Source organism: Pristis pectinata, chromosome 25 (assembly GCF_009764475.1).
Source record: "Pristis pectinata isolate sPriPec2 chromosome 25, sPriPec2.1.pri, whole genome shotgun sequence".
Lineage (NCBI taxonomy): Eukaryota > Metazoa > Chordata > Chondrichthyes > Rhinopristiformes > Pristidae > Pristis > Pristis pectinata.
In genome coordinates this window covers 8,183,902-8,205,494 of record NC_067429.1, presented here as the reverse complement: position 1 = coordinate 8,205,494, position 21,593 = coordinate 8,183,902, and the positions used below count along the sequence as shown (strand labels likewise).

At 45.1% G+C, this 21,593-nt stretch overlaps 1 protein-coding gene across 5 annotated transcripts in view; it reads right to left on the bottom strand.

Moving 5' to 3' along the window:
- Positions 1–21,593, bottom strand: part of LOC127583114 (TANK-binding kinase 1-binding protein 1-like) — a 108,811-nt gene that overhangs the window by 63,582 nt on the left and 23,636 nt on the right. For all 5 annotated transcript variants that reach the window (XM_052038875.1, XM_052038876.1, XM_052038877.1 and 2 more), the window contains 3 exons: positions 16,184–16,334; positions 10,297–10,502; positions 9,144–9,198 (listed from right to left, as the gene is read on the bottom strand). In XM_052038875.1, the coding sequence (XP_051894835.1) occupies positions 9,144–9,198; positions 10,297–10,502; positions 16,184–16,334 (412 nt within the window). The remainder of the gene's footprint in view (positions 1–9,143; positions 9,199–10,296; positions 10,503–16,183; positions 16,335–21,593) is intronic.

The following is a 21,593-nucleotide window of genomic DNA, read 5'->3' as shown; positions in this document are numbered from 1 at the left end:
AATGGGACGGGCACTAGTACTCTGAAGCGACAGAGGTCATTTCATCCACTGACGCAGGTAGATACTAGCTCTACATGCACCTGATTACAGAGGGGAAGATTCCACTCCCTTATCACACAGTCAGTGATCTTCATCCATTGAATAATGCTGACAGACAGCCACAGGCTACTCAAATCTGATTTCCAAAGGTATATTGTACGCAAGAGTTACCCTCCTGTCAGGAATGCTGGGACCATGGTCACCCCACTTCACACAAGAATACAATGGGCAATTTTGGTTCTCCTGGATTCTTATCTAATGTAATGCAGAAGAAAGTCTTAAGGCACCTCACACTCCTCCAGGACTTTATGAAGTACCCTACAACCAATGAAGTGCAGTCTCCACTGCAAAACAAGAAACACACCAACTAACTTGTGCACATTCACACAACTCCACCTACTCTCTCCAGATCAAAGGTGTGGCTACAGAAGCTCACACAGACTCGAGTTACACACGTCTTTTTGTGGGATACAAGGAACAGTCTTTATTTCAGTCTTGCTCAGGCCCCTCCCTCAACACTTTTCCTGGGACATTGACCACTGCATTGGTGCTGCTTCCTGCACTCATGGGGAGCTTGAAGATTTTGTTACTTTTGCTGCCAATTTCACTATGCCCTCACCTTCACATGGCCCATCTCCAGCCTGCACGATGGCCTCACTGCACCAGAGTGTGTGCATGAAGGAGAGAGAAAATCAGCTGTTGTGAATTGCCACCCAGTGTGTCCACATTTAATGGATCCTCCTCCACAATTTTCACCAGCTTAGACAAGATTCCATCATCAGAATACTCTTGCAGTATTTCGAAGTCATCGCTTGCTCCCTGTCTCCCTGGTCTGCTCCTTCGTCCCCACCAACCACTCCCCTCTAACTGCAACCCCCCCAAGTAACCACAGGTGATGCCACAGTAGCCCTTTCACATCTTCCCTCCTCACCATCTTGGGAAGCAAACAGTCCTTCCACCAAGTACTTCTTCCGATCAGGTAATACATTTGGCATTCACAATGTGCTCTCCTTTATGTGAGAGAAACCAACCACAGACTGGGAGACTGCTTCGTGAAGCACCCATGTTCAGTCCATGGGGTGACTCACAGCTCCCGGTGACCTGCCACTTAAACTCTCCATCCCACTCCCACTGCGATCTTTCTGTCTGCAGTCCCTCACACTGTTATAACAGGGCACAGTGCACGTTTCAGGAACAGCACCTCGTCTTCTGCCTGGGAATGCTGCTGCCTTAATATCTTCTACAAGTTCAGGTAACCCGTTTTCTCTGTCTGTATCAGAGCTGGCCATTTCTGTGGTAAGTCACCTGTGACATTAGCTCAGTTTTTGTTTCTCCATCAGCACAGACTAACCTTCTGGACATGTCCCACAGCCCTGCATTTCACAACTCTTTACACTCCTTTGTTTGTATTATAACTCTCTAACTGCCTTCTGTTAACCCATTAGCAGGATTACCTCTACAACTTATCCCCGTGGCAACCCTGACCTCACCCTATCACAGGTATTCCCTTTGTCCTATCCATCCTTTCCCCTAACCTTGAAAACTAATTTGTTTTTCTCTCATTCCCGGTTCTGACAAAGGCTTTCATACCTGAAACAATAACTCCATTTCTCTTTGCACAGAGGCTGACTGGCCTTCTCTTTTCACCCGTTTTTATTTTGGATTTCCAGCATCTGCAGGATTTTGGATTTTCAACCTGTTCAGTTGATATCAGGTGAGGAATAAGTATTAGCAGAGGTAACTCCCCAACTCTCCTTCAAAATACTTTCATAGACCCTCGGTGCTCTCTAAGCACGACATCAAAATCTCAGCCTTAATTATGCACGCCAGTGTTTGCGAATGAGCCTCAAACCCATGACCTTCTGACGTAAAGAAGGGAGTGCCATCCACTGATAAATTATAGAATGCCAGGTTGCAAATTACTTACGGCCGTTTCAATTTGTCTTCCTTTGTGCTCTGGTCATGGTACTGTAATGGCCAAGTTGCTGGACTAACATCCAAAAGTATTAGGATGGTGAGAGGGGAAAGATTTAACAGAGACCTGAGGGGCAACTTCTTTACACTGAGGGTGGAGCATAAATGGAATGAGTTGCCAGAGGACATAGTTGAGGCAGGTACAATAACAACATTTAAAAGACACTGGGACAGGTGCATGGATAGAAAGGAGTTAGGGTGATATGGGCCAAACACGGGCAAATGGCATTAGCTGAGATGGGCATCTTGGTTGGCAGGGACGAGTTGGGCTGAAGGGCCTGTTTCCAGGCTGAATTACTCTATGACTCTAAAAGCCCCGACTATTTATCCAGAGATGTGAACTTGGCTCCTACCACAGAAGCTGGGGAATTAAAACTCTGTTAATTAACAAAACTGGACCAAAACAAAATGGTATCAGGAATGGTGACAATGAAGTCACCAGATTGGCATAAAATCTCAGCTAGTTAACTCATGGTGTTATATGGTAGGGGACCCTTCCACCTGTGTATCCAAGCCAACCATCAGGCACCCATTTTTACCAATCCTACTTTCCATTTTGCATCCCTTCACACACACACACCCCCCATGAGTCTCCTTCCACCCACCTACACAAAGGACAATTTTCTACGACCATAGTTAATGTAACATCCAACACGTCTTTGGGATGTGGGAGGAGGTCCCTGTGGAAGATTGTGTATACCACACACAGACAGCACCCCAGATCAGGATCCAATCCAGATCACTGGAGTAATGATAACCTGGGAAGGAAGTCTATAGTTCTTGCTCAGTCTGAGCTAAATTATAACGATGCGGTTAACTCTTATCTCTAAAATGGGCCATCAAGCCTCTCTATTCAAAGGGCAACTGGGGATGGGCAATAAATGCAGGCTGTACCAGCTATGTCCATATTATTGCACATTAATATGGGACAAGGGCAGAATAAACAGATTCATGCTCTTGTAACAGAAACCAACCAGTTGAACCGATCTAATCAACTTGGGTTACTAAATGGCCACATATCTTGAAGAACACAAGAAATAGGAGGAGGAGTCGGTCACACCGCCCCTCGAGCCTGCTCCACCATTCAATAAGATCATGGCTAATCTAACGGTGGGAAGGGGAAAAGGTGAAGGGACAAGTGTTGTGTCACCTGCAGTTGCTGGGGAAAGTGCCATAAGAAGGGCGGTGGTGGGTGGGAACTGAAGAGCAGGTCAGGGAGCGCAGAGGGAGCGGGTTCCTACAAAATGCTGAAAGAGGAGGAGAGGGGAAGATGTGCCAACTGATCATTCTCTGCAATTTCTGCCACCTTCAGAAAGATTCCACTGACCTGCCGGGCATGTCTTCCTGATCTATGTTTCACAACTCCTACGTTCTTTTGTCAATGTTCTCACTCTCTAACTGTTCCCATTCATTCATTGGCCAGATAACATTGTTTACACTTTATCTCCATGGTCACCCCAGTTTTACCCTATCAGAGAATTGCCCCTCTCCCACCTTCCTGAAGCACAACAAGATTCTTTTGTTTCCTTCCAGTTCTGACGAAGGGTCTTTGACCTGAAGCATTATCTCTGTTTCTCTTCCCACAGATGCGGCCTGATCTGCCAAGTATTACCAGCATTTTCTCTTATTTATTTTAGATTTCCAGCATCAGCAGTTCTTTGGATGACCAAAAATTCCTGTTTCTCAGCCTTAATGACTCAAATTGAAACGTTCTGTTAGTAAATATTAGCTCCCGGATACTACCATTGGTCATAATCTCCTATGTCTCAGATATTTGGCATAAGCAAGTGAACCCTGAAGTAGTTAGATACAAAGCAGAGTGTGCAAGTTTTCGCTGTGTTTGCTTTTCTTCCATTATGACTGCTAATTAATTATAAAGTGGTGAGTAACTAAGTAAAGTCACAATGTGGGAAAGACCAGCAACAGTGTAAAGAACAGGGAGATGTCCACCAATCAGAATAAGGCTTCTGGTCCACAGAAGCAAATTCAAACAAGAACGGTGCAGCCCCATAAAGCATCTCATGGCAACCACTGAGCAGCATCCAAACACTGAGGGAAAGTATTCAATCATAGAGCGTGATTGAGATCTGGAGAGAGTACAAGGGAGGATGTGAGGGAGTGAGAGTGAGGGGAGGATCCAGAGGCACAATGGGGGAGGGTTTTCAGGGTGAGTACGGGAGAATCTGGAGGTGGTGGGTGAGGGGTCTGGAAGAGCGGTGTGGGAGGATCTGGAGGGGGAGAGAAGCAGGGCTCGAGGGGGAAGGTGTGGGTGAGGGCTCTGGAGTGGGGTGGGGTAGGGTTTGGTTTGATCTGGGTGGATCGAGTGAGAGAGGGCAGGAAGGACCCACCTTGGGAATGGAGACAGCCTGACGAAAGAGTGTGGGAGAGTACGACAGGAGGAAAGTGAGTAAAGAGTCTGGAGGGAGAGTGGGAAAGTCTGATCTTTCATAAATCTGCTATTTATCAGTTATCATAGATAAAGTCAAACCACCAGTCAAAACCAATGCTCAGAAGTTCAAGTTCCACTTTATAGATAAAGGTGTGTCACCACCAGTTTACCCAGTCTTTTCCACTCAGAATCAGTGCATCTTGATCTCTGCCTTCCACAGCTCCAACAGAGGATGCATCTGTACTAGACGGCCACAGCTAATGTTCTTTAACAGTAACATTGTCAGCCCCTTTACAAACTGCTCCTGTTAACCTCATTCTGGCAAGCAGCCAACTGTCTTTGTGGTTTTCCCCCATTTAATGCACCTTACCCAATTTCAGGCCAGACCCTGCCTCTTGCCCCGTCTATACAATCCCCTCAATTACAGCGTTAAAATTCACACGGACCTACCTGAACCTGCTGCTGCCTGGCCTGGGTCAAAAATCAGAAAAGACAAAAGAGCAGGGGCCCAGCACAAGCTCTCTGCAATCACAGCTCCTCCCTTCTCCCTCACACCATTGAAAGAGTTTGTCTCTTTTAGCTTGATCAAGATTTTGGCTCTTCTCTCTCTACCCCTCCAATTTTAAAACATTAATATCACAGGCTGTTCCTTCTGGGTTGCCTAAAACATTAATGTTGCCTAAAACATTAGGCAAAAACATTAGGCAACATTAATGTTGCCTAAAACATTAAAACAGGCTGTTCCTTCTGGGTTGCCTAAAACATTAAAACATTAATATCACAGGCTGTTCCTTCTGGGTTGCCTAAAACGAAACTGTCAAGTTTATTGAGGGAACAATCACTAATCCTGAAAACAGCCACAAGGTTTTCATCTGTCATCTTAAAACCCTTCCACCAACTTTCACCACAAGAGGAAGAAAGGTATGAGTAGACGACTGAAAGATCACAGACTTGTTAGAGTGCAAAGCTCACTCTCCTGACCCCCCCCCAGCCATTTCATTTCAAAAACCTCTCAGCCACCCACTAGTCTCAGAGGAAATGGAAAAAGCACAATCCAAACACCTCCAGTCTATCACTCCGTGCCCGCAATGTCCAGTCATCACACTGATTATTTTCAACTTGGTCACAGGTTCCACCAAGGGCAAGAGCAGCAGGCACATGGGGACACCACCACTTGCAGGTTCCTCTCGGAGTGCACCATCCTGCCTTGGGAACGTGTCACCAGTTGCGGGGTATAAATCCTGGAGCTTCTTCTCCAACAGCACAGTGGGTGTACTTTCACCTGAAGGACTAAAGTGATTCAAGGAGACTCATTGCCATCTTCTCAAGGGCAACTGGGGTGGGGGAGGTGAGCAACTAAATATTTATCAACTTTCTCTGCACAGTGCTTGCCAGTTATGTTCAAACCTAGAAAAATGAATTAAAAGACTGTGTCATTGGATTGCTGGCATTTATAACCCATGGAATTGACCTTGAGAAGGTGGCAGTGAGCTGCCCTCTTGAACTGCATGGTGCCAGTGAGAGATGAGTGATGATATCTGTGTGGGCTCACCAGCATCAGTCTGTTCACCCATGTGTAATACCACACTCATAATAAAAAACTGGTGGTTCTGAATTGAAAGTCGGTATTACAATGAACTCTGATCACAGAAACCTAGGCTGATACTAAGGGTCAGAGGGGATGTCTTTTTGATGAGCTGTTAAGCTGAGAATACCCAATTCTGATAGGTATGAAAGATTTGGTGGCACTATTGCAAAGAAGAGCATTAGAGATCTCCCTGGTGTCTGGGTCAGTATTTATCCCTCAATTGATACCCATCGATGAACAGATTTCTCTCTCATTGTCACCTGGCTATACTTGCCATGTGTAAGTGGTCTGCTGCTCTCAGTATTGTGCTCTTTCCCTCACTGGTGTCCCAGGAACAGTCAGTGGGAGTGGCTGCTGCCACGTACACTCAGTGTGCCTCTCTCCATGCTGGGATGAACTAACAGTCGGAGGTTGGCAATAGCCTCAGATGTGGAGCAGCAAGCTGCCAATTTCATCCCAATAACTCCTTGCCTGTTGACCATACGTGAGACACCAATGAAACAGAAGGGCACATAGACCAGTAACCAATTTCCACACAGCAAGTTCCCACATGGAGCCAATGAACAACTCATCTGTTTTCAGACTCAGATCAGATTGCAGATTTAGATTTGCTATCACCGATTTATATGACGTGAAATTTGTTTTGCAGCCGCAGTACAGTGCAAAGACAAAATTAATATAAATTACAAAAATAATAGTGCTAAAAAAAAAATAACGAGGTAGGGTTCATGGGCCATTCAGAAATCTAATGGCGGAGGGGAAGGAGCTGTTTCTGAATTGTTGAGTTTGGGTCTTCAGGCTCCTGTATCTCCTCCCCAATCGTAGTAACAAGAAGAGGGCATGTCCTGGATGGTGAGGATAGGTGTCATCTTTTTGAAGCACTGCCTCTTGAAGATGTCCTTGATGGTGAGGAGGGCTGTGCCCACGACGGAACTGGCTGAATCTGCAATCCTCTGCAGATTCTTCTGATCCTGTGCATTGGAGCCTCCATACCAGACTGTGATGCAACCAGTCAGAATAAGTCTATAGGAATTTGTAAAGAGTCTTTGGTGGCATACCAAATCTCCTCAAACTCCTAATGAAGTAGAGCTGCTGCTATGCCTTCTTTGTGACTGCATCAATGTAATGGGCCCAGGGTAGATCCTCCAAGATGTTGACACCCAGTAACTTGAAGCTGCTCACCCTTTCCACCGCTGACCCCTCAGTGAGGACTGGTGTGTGTTCTCCTGACTTCTCCTACCTGAAGTCCACTATCAGTTCCTGGGTTTGCTCAGTGGTATTGATTGAGGAATAACACTGGCCCAAATAATGGGGAGATCTCTTATGCTCTACCTCAAAATGGTATCATCTTTTACATCCATTGAATTAGATGTCCTCAACCTAACATTTCAGCAGAAAGACTGTCCCTCTGACAGTGCAGCACTCCATCAGTATAAACCTGAACTTTTGTTATCAAATTTCTGGAGTGGAACTTATTTTAATACCAACTTTAAACTCAGAACCACCAGTGTTTTTTTTAAGAAAAGGACCATGTCTGTTTTGTAATTTACAGGGCCCCACTCAGGAAAGAAACTGGCTGGCTGACTTCTTTACATTAATGTCCAAGTCAGTTTTTACACAAACCGCTCAAGGATCCTGGTATCAGCAAGGCTTCTGCCCTCTTCTTTTCCAGTCCTGATGAAGGGTCTCAACCCAAAACGTCAACTGTTTATTTCTCTCCATAAACACTGCCTGACCTGCCGAGTTCCTCCAGCATTTGTGTGGGTTGCTCCAGATTCCAGCATCTGCAGAATCTCTTGTGTAACAGATAAACTGTAGCAATTTCGAGCCAAGTATGTCCAAAGGTTCTTAACTTTCATTTGTTTGATTGAAGCTATCAGATAACTCACTAGCACTGAATTTGCTCGTTGCCATGTTATTTTGTTTTATTTAATTTGCATCAAAGAATTGATTGCATCATATCAGAATGGGTGGTAATAAAACAATATAGCCACGAGAGGGCACTAGAAACCGCATGAACAACTCACTCATTGTCACTTGGGCTACACTTGCTGTGTGTAAGTGCATTGCTACTGCCCTCAGTATCGTGCCCCCTCCCTCTCAGGTGTTCCAGGAGCAGTCAGCAGGTGAAGCTTACTGCATGTCTCTCTCCATGCTTGTTCTAATGACCAGAGACTGACACCAGCTCTAGGTGTGCTGTGGAGCAGCAAGCTGCCCATTTCACCCCCATACTATGACTTGGATTTATACAAGAGATGCAAGACTGCAAATGCTGGAATCTGGAGCAACAGATCCAAAACTCGAGATTTATAAAGCATTGATAGCAAAACATCCCAAGGTATTTCACAACTGTGTCACCAAATATATGTGGCACTAAGCCATATTAGAGTCCTGCATACATTAGAAAGCATGATAAGATAAAGCAAGCAGATTTTATGGAAAATCTTGAAGGAGGAAGGGCAAGGAGAGAGAGAGGGGTTTAGGGTTTAGGGAGCTCAAGGTCTTGGTAGCTGGAGACACAGCTGCCAGTGATGGAATTATTAAATGAAAAACACCATGATGCTGGAGGAACTCAGCAGGCCAGGCAGCATCTGTGGAGAAAAGCAGGCGGTCAATGTTTCGGGTCAGGACCCTTCTTCAGGACTGAAGATAGGAAACGGGGAAGCCCAATATATGGGAGGGAAAAACAGAGCAGTGGAGCTGGCTGAGAACTGTTCTGCTTTTCCCTTCTATATATTGTATTTCCCCTTTTCCTATCTTCAGTCCTGAGGAAGAGTCCTGTCCCGAAACATTGACCGCCTGCTTTTCTCCACGGATGCCGCCTGGCCTGCTGAGTTCCTCCAGCATCATCATATTTTTCATCTAGATTCCAGTGTCTGCAGTCCTTTGTTTCCCATGGAATTATTAAATTTGAGGATAAACAAGAGACCACAATTGGATGCACACAGATATATTGGTGTGCTGTTATGTTTAGGGAAGGGGGAGAGGGAGTGAGGAAGTCACTGGAGGGATTTAAAAACAACACTGTTAAAATCAAGGCATGGCTTACCTTCCAGGTATTGAACTGCAGGAGAGTACATAGGGAAGCTGAAATAATTCATAGTAAAACAGATAAATTCACACTGATCCCGGAAACTCTGATCAAATACTTACTGATCTTCTTCTGTACTCTTATCCACTCCATGTCATGGGGGTCACAGGTCAGCTCCTGGAGGAGAGAGGGAAGACCATAAAAATTTTTTTTAACAACTATGGAAAGACAGTTCTTTGTGAAACAACCTATCCCTGCTTGTTGGACCTAATTCCACCCTCCAATTTCTGGACGTGACAATCATGACGGGAAGTTCTGGGGACAGATCGGCACTACTGTTTTGAATGCTGCTCACAAGGGCCCCAATTATCGCCGTCACAAAATTGCAACACTTGTCTCCCTTTAATGAGCTGATTATTCCAGGGTACAAATTTATTCCTGCTGCCTTGCACCAACATCAATGTACAAGCAGCTACACATTTTAGACCACTTCTGCAATCTGATTCTGTTCCTTTAATCTGGGCTTCAGCCACAGACATATTCTGTCTACTGTGAGAGGGACAGAGGAATATTCTCAACCCCCTGGGATTTTACTGCAGACGTTTCAATGCGTAGAAAGAGGCAATGTCCAGATGTGCAGACGCAAAACCTACACCACTTAAGCTTATATCCACACTATGCAAGCTGCATCTTTATTTATTCATTGGATATGAATATCATTTGCCTGGCTGATATTATAATCCATCTCTGATTGCTCCCAAACCGAAGTGGCTGTCTAGGTTACGTAGAGGTAAAAGAGTCAAGGCATAGCTAGGGGTCTGGTATCTGGTTAAGTATGGGTATGGTAGATTTCCTTTCCTGAAGAAAAATAGGGAACTGGATGGGTTTTAATGACAATCTAACAGTTTCAGGATCGCCATAATTGATTATTTTATTCCAGATATCATTTAATAACGTGAATTTAAATTCCCCAGCTTCTGTGGTGGATTCAAACTCATATCTGCAGGTTAGTGGGGAACACCTCTGGATTTTAGTCCATTAATTTAACCAGTGCCGTACGCATCGGTGTAAAAGACCAGTCTCCACATTCATGGTGGGAACTGCCTACAGAAGCTGTCCGAACCCAAGGACTCGTTCTCTGATCTAGCAGCCCCAGATGTTGGTGCAAATGGCACCGCGCTCTCAGGGGAGAAGGTTTATGCAACACCAACTGGGGCCGAAACCGCTGCTCTTCTGTTCTGTACGACTCAGCTCCTTCAGAAGGGTTCCACTGACCTGCGCGCAGCTTTCCTGCAGACTGCGCTGGCTCAGCTGTGACTGGAGACGGTCGCACTCCTCCTTGTACTGCCCCTCCCGCCACTGGCAATTCCGCAGCTTCCTCTGGAGCTCATCCACCTCGTCCTGCAGTAGCTGAACCTGCTGCTCGTCCAGCTGTTGGCCCAGGGTCCGGGAGCTCTGCTGATGCCGTGGGCTCTCCAGCACTGTGATGCAAAGGCAGACCCTCAGTGTCCAAACCCATCCAGTTCCCGAATACCTCACAGATCCATTGAAGCTAATTACAAATGGAATCTAAAAGGGTAGTTGGTAGGCAAAGAGCTGCCAGAGGAGGTGGTGGAGAGAGGAACAGTAACAATTAAGCATCTTGACAGGAAAGAGCAGGGCTTAAGATATGGAATTAATGCAGGCAAGTGGGATTAGTGCAGATCAGCACAATGGTCACATAGACAGTGGCTGAGGGGCCCACTTCTACGCTGTCTAATTCTCTATGACACCCGGGTACACTGACTGTCAGGATTGAACCTGGGTCACTGGATCAGCCAATTTGCCAGCTGGCGAATTTCTAGTTTTACGCCTGAACTTGCTCTCCATTGTCCTCGTCCTTCCGTTCTGCAACATTCATGCTTCCTAATTCTGATCTCTGGAGCGTCCCAACAGGGAGTGCACCAGTCAGCTGCTGCCTGTGGTGACCTGGGTTCAATGCTGACCTCCGGTCCACAATCTCCCTGTCAACCCTGGTTTCCCCCCACATCCTGAAGACTAGCTGATTGGCAGGTTAACTGGACGCTGTAAACTACCCTTAGTCTAGAGGTGGATGGTGCAAGAATTGGGTAGTGGGGGGTTGATGGGCAAAGGAGAGAATGGGTTACAGGCAAATAATTGGGGGAATGGGATTGCATCTATTCAAATGGGTAGAATGGCCTTGCTCTATATTGTGGCAGGTCACTATGTCATAGGCAGCTACCTTCAGCAGTCTAAGTTCTATATTTCCCTCCCTCTGCCTCTCTCCCCTTTGGCTTCTCCATAAAACCTACCTCTTTACCTGTGGCTTTACACTCCTGTGCCCACTGTATGTGATCACCTTGAAGCACTAACTGCTTCTTCCTCCAAAGGCTCTCTTTGACCTCCTGAGCAACTTTCTGCTCCGATTTCAGAATAAAATGCAGGTGACATTGAAATCAGCCACTGGTTGCACATTGCACCTGACTTTTACATGGCGGTTGTAATGAGCAGGAACAACATCCTTGCCTGATGTTTAATCTTCGATTTTGTGCAGGGGACTGGCTGTGGGTCCATATGACAGCAGCAGCCCAGCTGTGAGAAGGGAATTGGGGGGGTGGGGGGGGAATAAAGAGGTATTAGGTGAATGGGCTGTTGTTTCAATGTATCAATTGGAAGCCATGAGTACACTTTGCACAACAAAATGCTTGAGTATAAGAGTTGGGACATCACGTTGCAGTTGTACAAAACATTGGTTACACTGCACTGTTGTGTATAGTTCGAGCAACTGCACTTCAGGAAGGATGTGGTAACAACAGAGAAAGTGCAGAAGAGATTCGCCAGGATGTTTCCTGGTATATAGGGCTATAGTTACCAGGAGAGATTAGAATTGGTTTATTATTGTCACTTGTACCGAGATACAGTGAAAGACTTGCTTGCATACAGATCAATTCATTACAAAATGCATTGAGGTAGTACAGGGTAAAACAATAACAGAATTCAGAATAAAGCGTAACAGCTACAGAGAAAGTGCAGTGCAGGTGGACAATAAAGGTGCAAGCAAGGTCGTAACAAGGTAGATTGTGAGGTCAACAGATCGGACAGGCTGGGTTTATTCTTTATTGGAGTGTATAAGGCTCAGGAGGTGACCTTATAGATAGGATAGATGGTCAAAATCTTTTCTCCCAGGGCAGGAGAGTCTAGAACTAGAGAGCACAAGTTTAAGGTGAGAGGGGAGGAATGTAAAGAAGATCTACAGGGTAAGTTTTTCCCCCACAGAGGGTTGTGAATATTGGAATGTGTTGCCAGAGGAGGTGGTAGAGGCCGATTCTATTACAGCGTTTAAAAGGCAATTGGACAGGCACTTGTATAGTAAAGGTTTAGAGGGATATGGGCCAAACTCAGGCAAATGGGACTAGCTTAGGAAGGCAACACATACATAATGCTGGAAGAACTCAGCAGGTCAGGCAGCATCTATGGAGGGAAATAAACAGTCAATGGTTCAGGTCGAGACACTTCATCAGGACTGGAAAGAAAGAGGCGAATGGGGGAAAGTAGGTGGGTGGGGGAGGGGGGATGAAAGGGAGTGATGTAAGAAGCTGAGAGGTGAAAGGTAAAAGAGGCAAAGCGCTGAAGAAGGAGGAATCCACCTGGACTCACCTATCACCTGCCAGCCTGTGCTTTTCCCCCTCCCCCCACCTTCTTATTCCGGCTTCTGCCCTCTTCCTTTCCAGTCCTGATGAAGGGTCTCGAACAGAAACATTGACTGTTTGTTTCTCTCCATAGATGCTGCCTGTCTGTGTCTGTGTTTCCAGATTTCAGCATCTGCAGAATCTCTTGTGTCTCAGCTTAGGAAGGCACCTTGGTCTGCATGGATGAGGTGGGCTGTAAGGGCCAGTTTTTGTGCTGTACGTTTATATGATTCCTTGCCTTTATTTAGGACCTTAACATAGTTAACTGTGTGCTAGGACACTCTACAATAGCCGTGAAAGGAGACAGAAAAGCAGGGGACAGAAAGCAGGGTCAAAAATATAGACTTTGAGGAGCGCCAGAACAGAAGAAAGAAGTAGAGAGGTTGTGGGGCTTAGGAAGAGAATTCCAGAGCTGTGGAGCTTCAACAGCCAAAGGCCCAGCCTCCAGTGATGGAGCGATTAAAGTCAGGAAACCACACACAGCCAAACTTGGAGGAGCACAGAGGTTACAGAGGGTTGTAGGGATGCAGGAGGGTATGGTCTGTGGGGAACAGATTTAGTTGAGGTGCAAAACTGGCATTCTGGGGAGTTTTTCAGCTGGTGGCTTAGGTTCAAAATGCACCCACACTAAGTCAGCACAGTCCAGCCTGAGTTTGAACATAGAACAGTGCAGCAAAGGAACAGGCCCTTCAGCCCACAATGTCTGTGCCAAACATGATGCTGAATCAAACTAAATCTCTTCTGCCCGCACAAGATCCATATCCCTCCATTCTTGCACATTCATGTGTCTATCTGAAAGCCTCTTAAACACCACTATCATATCTGCATCCACCACCACCCCTGGCAGCCTGTTCCAGGCACCCATCACTCTGTATAAAAAAAACTTGCCTCACACATCTCCCTTAAACTTTCACCCTCTCACCTTAAATGTCCTCTGGTATTTGACATTTCTACCTTGGGAAAAAGATTCTGACTGTCTACCTGCAAGGAGCTTGTACGTTCTCCCCGTGTCTGCGTGGGTTTCCTCCGGGTGCTCCGGTTTCCTCCCACATTCCAAAGACGTACGGGTTAGGAGCTGTGGGCATGCTACGTTGGTGCCCGAAGAGTAGTGACACTTGTGGGCTGCCCCCAGCACATTCTCAGTAACACAAAAAGACACATTTCACTGTGTGTTTCGATGTACATGTGACTAATAATCTAATTAGAAAAAATCTTGCATGACAACACTTCACCCAGAAGCCTCACTCCCCATTTATTATCTATTATCTTAAATAATATCTTATCATAATTTTATAAACTTCTATCAGGTCTCCCCTCAGCCTCCAATGCTCCAGCGAAAACAACCCAAGTTTATACAACCTCTCCTTATAGCTCATACCCTCTAATCCAGAAGCACCCTGGTAAACCTAATCTGTACCCTTTCCAAAGCCTCCACGTCCTTCCTGTAATGGGGTGACCAGAATGACACACAATACTCCAGGTGTGGCCTAAACAAAGTTTTATATGACTTCAACTTGACTTCCTTACTCTTACACTCAATGCCCCAAGCAATGAAGGCAAGCAATGATAAAGATCACCCTTGCTTGGCCACTCTCAGTGAGCTATGGACTTGGACCCCAAGGTCCCAACTGTACATAGTGCTGTGAAGGGTCCTGCCATTAACAGTATACTTTGCCCTGACATTTGACCTCCCAAAGTACAGTACTTCACACTTGGCCCGATTAACCTCCATGTGCCATTTCTCCGCCCATGTCTGAAATGGATCTATATTCTGCTGTATCCTTTTACAATAATTGTCTCTGTCCACAACACCAATCTTTGTGTCATCTACATAACACACTCAAGCGTCAGGGCCAACCCTGGCCAACGATGAGCTTCAATCAGTCGCATTACTGCCATCGTAGAGTCATAGAGCAATACAGCATGGGTACAAGCCCTTCAGCCCGAGTCCATGCCAACCACAGTGCCCACCATTAACAAAAAATGAACCCGGTAAATTTAATCCCACTCCCATCTCAGAGCTTCATATTGCAACACAGAACTGGGGTGTTCAGCACAACCAATCCATGTCAACGCATGCAAGTTGTTCACCTCACAGACAACAGACAGGTAGACTCTGCTAATGTTCTCCCCACTCTAATCCCAAAAAATGAACAGGATGGAACAAATACAGATCACCAATCCCAATGTTTGTTCCAAGTTACAGTCTGATAATAAATTAAATGGAAAACATTGCACAGAAAGGGTTGAACCAGACCACTCACGTCCCACTCCAGCCCTCTCCGATCCTCCCCCATCTATCCGCATTACCCTCCATTTCTCTCCCTCATATGTTTGTTCAGCTTCCCCTTCTCCATGCCATTCACCCTGCAGTGGTGAGTTTCACATTCTCCCCAGTATCTTCTGAATTCCCCATTGGATTTCTGAGTGACCATCTTCCCATAAGCAGGAACACAAGAAGCTGCAGAGAGTAGTGGACTCTGCCCAATACATCACTGGCACATCCCTCCCCACCATTGGTAGTATCTACAGGAGGTGCTGCCTCAAGAAGGCAACATCCATTAAGATAGGGTATCTTTATTAGTCATATTTACATTGAAACACACAGTGAAATGCATCTTTTGCATAGAGTGTCCTGCGGGCCGCCCACAAGTGTCACCACACTTCCGGTGCCAACATAGCATGCCCACAACTTCCTAACCCTTACATCTTTAGAATGTAGGGGGAAACCAGAGCGTCCAGAGAAAACCCACACAGTCACGGGGAGAACATGCAAACTCCTTACAGACAGTGGCCGGAATTGAACCCGGATCGCTGGCGCTGTAATAGCACTACACTAACAGCTACACTACCGTGCCTGCCCTCTACCATGCCTGTATTATCAAAGATTCCCACCATCTGGGCCATGCCATCTTCTCAAAGCTACCAATGGGCAGGAAGTACAGAAGCCTGAAGTCCCACACCACTAGGTTCAAGAACAGCTACTTCCCTTCAACCATTCAGTTCTTGAAGCAACCAGCAAAACATTAACCACTAGTTTAGCAACACCATAACCACTTTGATCACTTTGCACCAAAATGGACTTTTTTTGTTCTAATTGTGTTCTTTTTTGTAAAAATTGTGTTTTATTTATGTTTTTCTTGTGAATGCTGCTTATACAATGCTATGTGCCAGTGATACTGCTGCAAGCAAGTTGCTCATTGCACTTGTGCATACATGTACTTGTGCATATGACAATTAACTCCACTTTGATTTTGATAAGCGGAAACACTTTCTTAAAATTCACAATGATCAAGCCCACCACTGGGTCTTCCCTTCACCTACTAATCCTCGAAGGAATGAAGAGCAAGTTCCCAGAGGGTGATTGACTCCCAGGCTGTCAGTCAGTGCACATCACTCCTCACAACTGCTCACCATTCTTCCTGGGAGCTGTGCCCCTAGGTCCCTGTGAATGGACAGACAATGGCACTTACCATGAGGCCCACTGGGCAGTGGGCTCAGCTGTATAATCCGCTCGTCCTTCTCCTGGAGCTGGTCACTGAGTATCTGAACGGAACTGTCTCTCAGTCTCAGAGCCTGTTCCAGCCTCTGAATTGTCGAGACGTGATCTTCCACCAGGACTGTCTGTGGGGAGAATCAGGTTTATTATCACTGACATGTGTCATGAAATTTGCTGTTTTGCGGCAGCAGTACAGTGCAAGACAAAAATTACTATCAGTTACAAAAATAAATAAATAGTGCAAAAGAGGAACAACGAGGTATTATTCATGGACCTTCAGAAATCTGATGGCAGAGGGGAAGAAGCTGTTCCTAAAACATTGAGTGTGGTTCTTCAGGCTCCTGTATCTCCTCCCCGATGGTAGTAACAAGAAGATGGCATGTATCAGATGGGGAGGGTCCTTTCTGATGGATGCCACCTTCTTGAGGCACCGCCTCTTGAAGATGTCCTCGATGGTGGGGTGGTGCCCATGATGGAGCTGGCTGAGTCTACAACCCTCTTCAGCCTCTTTCCATCCTGCACATTGGAGCCTCCATACCAGACAGTGATGCAACCAGTCAGAATGCTTGGTTAATGATGCTGCATCTTAGTTGGTTGGATAACACTCTTGTTTAGTTACAGTATTGTCCAAATTTCCCCATCTGTTTTCCTCTTCTCTTGAAGGCATTCATTTTTTGAATGGTTACAGCTACAAAGGAGTTGATGGCTCTCCAACTGGCTCAGATCATTGACAAACTTTCATGTGTTTCATTAATTCACTCTCAGGATTGGGTGCCATTTAGCAGATCACATTATCTGTGAAATACGTGCAGGTGAACCACAGGAGCCTTTTTGGAGAAGGGGACAGAGTTCCAGGAATGAGACCCAAAAACAATGAAGGAAGGATGAAGTTTCCAAGCCAGGATGCCGTACGACCTGGTGGGGGAACCTGCAAGTGGTGGGTACTCCCACGCAGCTACATGGGATTGGGAGGAGCACCGCACAGATGAAACAATGTCCGAACTCTCATATGTACATAAAGAATCCTAAGAAGAGTGGGGAACCTTCGCTGATTGTCAGGTCAAACCCCACCTTTCAACTAACACTTAAAGATTTAGTCAGTATCACATTGCTGGCTGTGGGAGCTTACTGTGCATGAATTGGCTGCTGCATTACCAATGTGACTACTCTTCATTGACTCTAAAACAAGGCACTGGAGAAATTCCACCAACATTGCCTGGGAAATCCTCTAAATGACGCAGGCGAATCAAAGCCAGCATCCACTCTCAGACCAACTCTGATTACACTCAATTTGTTCCAACAGACGGGCCTGCACGTCAGACACCAGATTTCTGAAGGAAGCACTCCACTCCAAGCTCCATTTTGGCAAGAGAGAAAATGTTTTGAGGACTTTCTCAAACTCCTCTGGAAGGACATAACATCCTTCCTGACTCATTGAAATTACCAGCAAAGGACAGCTGAAACTGATGGAGAACATAGAACATTACAGCACAGCAATAGGCTCTTCGACCCACAATGTTATGCCAAACTAATTAAACTAGTAATTAAAACACCTAACTAAACTATTCCCTTCTGCCTACACAATGTCCATATCCCTCCATTCTCTGCACATTCAGGACTCTATCTAAGAGCCTCTTAAGTGCCTCAATCGTATTTTCCTCCGCTACCACCCCTGGCAGAGAAGACATTGAACATTTTGATACAGAAGTGTGCAAGTGACCCGCACACCCATCCCACTGAGCTCCACCCGGCCCACCCTGGCAGACTCTGCGGGCCCCACAATGAACTCTTCAGCCACTTACAAAAGCACAGAACTAAAGCAGAAACAGTCTTGAAAAGAGAGGAATTCTATGTACTCACTAAGCTGTCAGGGTAAACAAACAAACAAAAAAAACAATCGGCCTTTCACACAGTGTAGACCATTGTCAAGAAACCACGTCTCCTTCACGAAGGAAAAGCTTCATATTAAAGTAAACTTTGTCTTCTAGCAGAATGCATGTTGGAGATTATAACCTTTTTATATCCCATAGGACTTCTGGAATAACATCCACCGCGCCCTTAAGCTGTGTCATCTCAGAGGATATCAACAATCAGAGCATTATACATAACCCTTAACACAGTCAGTTCAAGAGGTTTAAGTAGAAACTATAACCTGGTAAGCAGAGAAACTGACTTCGGCTTGACTGCAGATACATCATTTTTATGACCTCGGTTGCCTCAGGGTCAGCTCGTTTTAGCACAACTGCTCTGACAAAGCCCAATGACAAGCTCTTCAGCCGAACCTTTGAAGCAGGTTATCTTAAAATCCCAGTGTGCACTGTGATCACAGAAAGCATGTCTTATGCTTTGAAACCATTGCTCAGAAGCACCCTCTGGGCATCAGCTGCTAAAAATAGAACCCAGGAAAAAGAGAAAACACAATTTCTCACATGTGCTGGTGTTGGGGATTGGAACCAATAAACTAAACCATGAATACTGCAAATTAAATTGAACTAACAAAAAAATAGTAAGAGCTCCAGCTGCTCAAGATCTTTATTGCAAAATGTTAACCAGCTTTTTAGTGGGATATGATGGCAGTGTACTTTAAATAAGCAACTCAGAGGCCCAGATTGATAATCAGTTGATGCAATCCAAAATTTAATCTGAATTATTCAAATAACTTCTGAAATAAAAACTTGGCAATGATAATAATGTCTCATTATGATAATAATGAAATTACCAGGCTCTTGTGAAGACTCAACCAGCTCACTAATGCCTTTCTGGAAAGAAAATCTGTTGTTCTTACCAAATCTGGTTGTGCGCAACTCTTTGGAATGGTCTAACAGGCTATACAGGTCAAGGACAAAGAGTGGGCAGTAAATGCGGACCTTGCCAGTGATGCCCACACATTATGACTGAAAAAGTTATTTAAAAAAAAGAGGATGCTGACTACAAACAAATAAAGTCAGGAGAAGGCCACTTGACCCCTTCAGACTGCCCCGCCATTCAATAAGATCATGGCTGATCTGAATTTAACTTTAACTCTGTATTTCTGTCTATCCACAGTGACTTTTCATCCTCCTGTTTATAAAGCCATACAGCATTGAAACAGGCCCTTCGGCCCAACTGGTCCATGCTGACCAAGATTCCATTCTAAGCTAGGCCCATTTGCTTGCCCTTGGCCCATACCCCTCTAAACTTTTCCTATCCATGTACCTGTCCAAGTACTTTTTGTTAACATACCTACCTCAACCACTTCGTTTGGCAGCTCATTCCATATACTGAAAACTCTCTGGGTGAAAAAGTTGCCCCTTAGGTTCCTATTGAATCTCTCCCGTCTCATGTTAAACCTGTGCCCTCTAGTTCTTGATTCCCCAATCCTGGTAAAAAAGAACTGTGTGAATTCACCCTATCTATGCCCCCTCATGATTTTATACACCTCTATAAGATCACCTTTATCATGAATCTACCTAGTTCTGCCTTAAAATTATTCAAAGATTCTACTTCCAACAACTGCCTTTTGAGGAAGGGAGTTCCCAAAGTCTCACGATCCTCTAAGGTTTTGCATCATCATCGTCTTAAATGGGCAACAGCTTATTTATAAACAGTAACTCCTGGTTCTAGATTCTTCCACAACGGGAAACATCTTCTTCACACTGGCGCTGTCGACACTCCGCAGGATCTTGTACGTTTCAGCATGTCCCTTCTCATTCTTCTAATATCCTTCCAAGTTCTAGTAGGATACAAAGTAAATGGAGTACTGTAGGAGCATTGATGTACAGAGAGACCTTGGGGTGCAAATCCATAGCTCTTTGAAAGTGGCAACACAGGTGGACAGGGTAATGAAGAAGGCACTTGGTGCGCTTGCTTTCATAAGCTGAGGCATTGAGTTCAAAAGTTGGGACATCATGTTGCAGTTGTACAAAACATTGGTTAGACTGCACTTGGAGTATTGTGTACAGTTCTGGTCACCACACTACAGAAAGGATATTGTAGCAATAGAGAGAGTGCAGAAGAGATTCACCAGGATGTTGCCTGGAATGGAGGGCAGCAGTTATCAGAAGAAATTGGATAGGCTTGGTTTATTCTCACTAGAACGTAGGATACTGTGGGCTGATCATATAGGAGGTTTATAAACTTATGAAGGGCACAGAGAGGACAGAGTCAGAATATTTTTCCCAGGACAAGGTAGTCTAGAACTAGAGGGCACAGGTTTAAGTTGAGAGGGGAGAAAGTTAAAGGAGATCTAAGGGTTAAGTTTTTCCCCCACACAGAGGAAGGCTGATAGCTGGAATGAGCTACCAGAGGAGGAAGTGGAGGCAGATTCAATTACAACAGTTGAAAGGCATTTGACAGGTACTTGGATAGGAAAGGCCTATGTGGGCAAATGTGATTAGCATAGATAGACATCACAGTCAGCAGGGACAAGGTTGGCCGAAAGGGTCTATTTCCACACTGTACAATTCTGTAATTTGAATGTCCTTCAAGTACAAACCCAACATATGCAACCATTCCTCACAAGACAACTCACCCATTCTAGGTACACATCTAGTGCACCTCCCCTGAATTGCTTTCAACACCCTTCCTTAAATAAGGAGACTAATGCTGTACACTGCCCCCCAGATGTGGTCTCATCAATGTCTTATATAATGGAAGCATAACCTTTCTACCTTTGAGTTCAATAAATGATGTTCTGTTAGCTTTCCCAATTATTCACTGCACCTCCATAATAGCTTTTCCTGAACCAAACACTTGGTCACCCAAATTGTTTGCATCTGAAAACTCTGCAATCACTCACCATTTATGATTTTTTCCCCCATTTTTCTGGGATAATGAACAATTTCACGTCTTCCCACATTATATCACACTGGCCAGATCTTTATCAAGTCACTTAACCTATCGATATCCCTCTGTAGCCTCCTGACTCCTTCACAACTTACCTTCCTGCCTATCTTTATGCCATCAGCAAATTCCATAATCCTTGATGCTTTCATCAGAGTTATCTATATTAATAGTAAAAAGTTGAGGTCCAAGCACAAATCCCTGGGGTTTACCTCTCATTACATCTTGCCAACAATAAAAAAATTATGCTAAATACATTTCCTATTAGCCAGCGAATCTTCTATCCATGCTAGTATATTACCTCCTACACAAGCTTTTATTTTCCCCTATAATCTTTGATGCAGCATCTAAGTACAGTACATGCACCTGTTCCTCTTTATCCACAGTACGCGTTACTTCATAAGGAGCTCCAATAAACTGATTGGACTTTCTGTACAGTAATATAATGCCACACTAGTTATCCTTTATTCCGATAGCAACCTTTGCAGATAATTGTGAAAGGCCATTGTTATTTAAGTCGACAGTGGCAGCTCTCTGGAAGACTGCTGCCAACTAACCCAGTC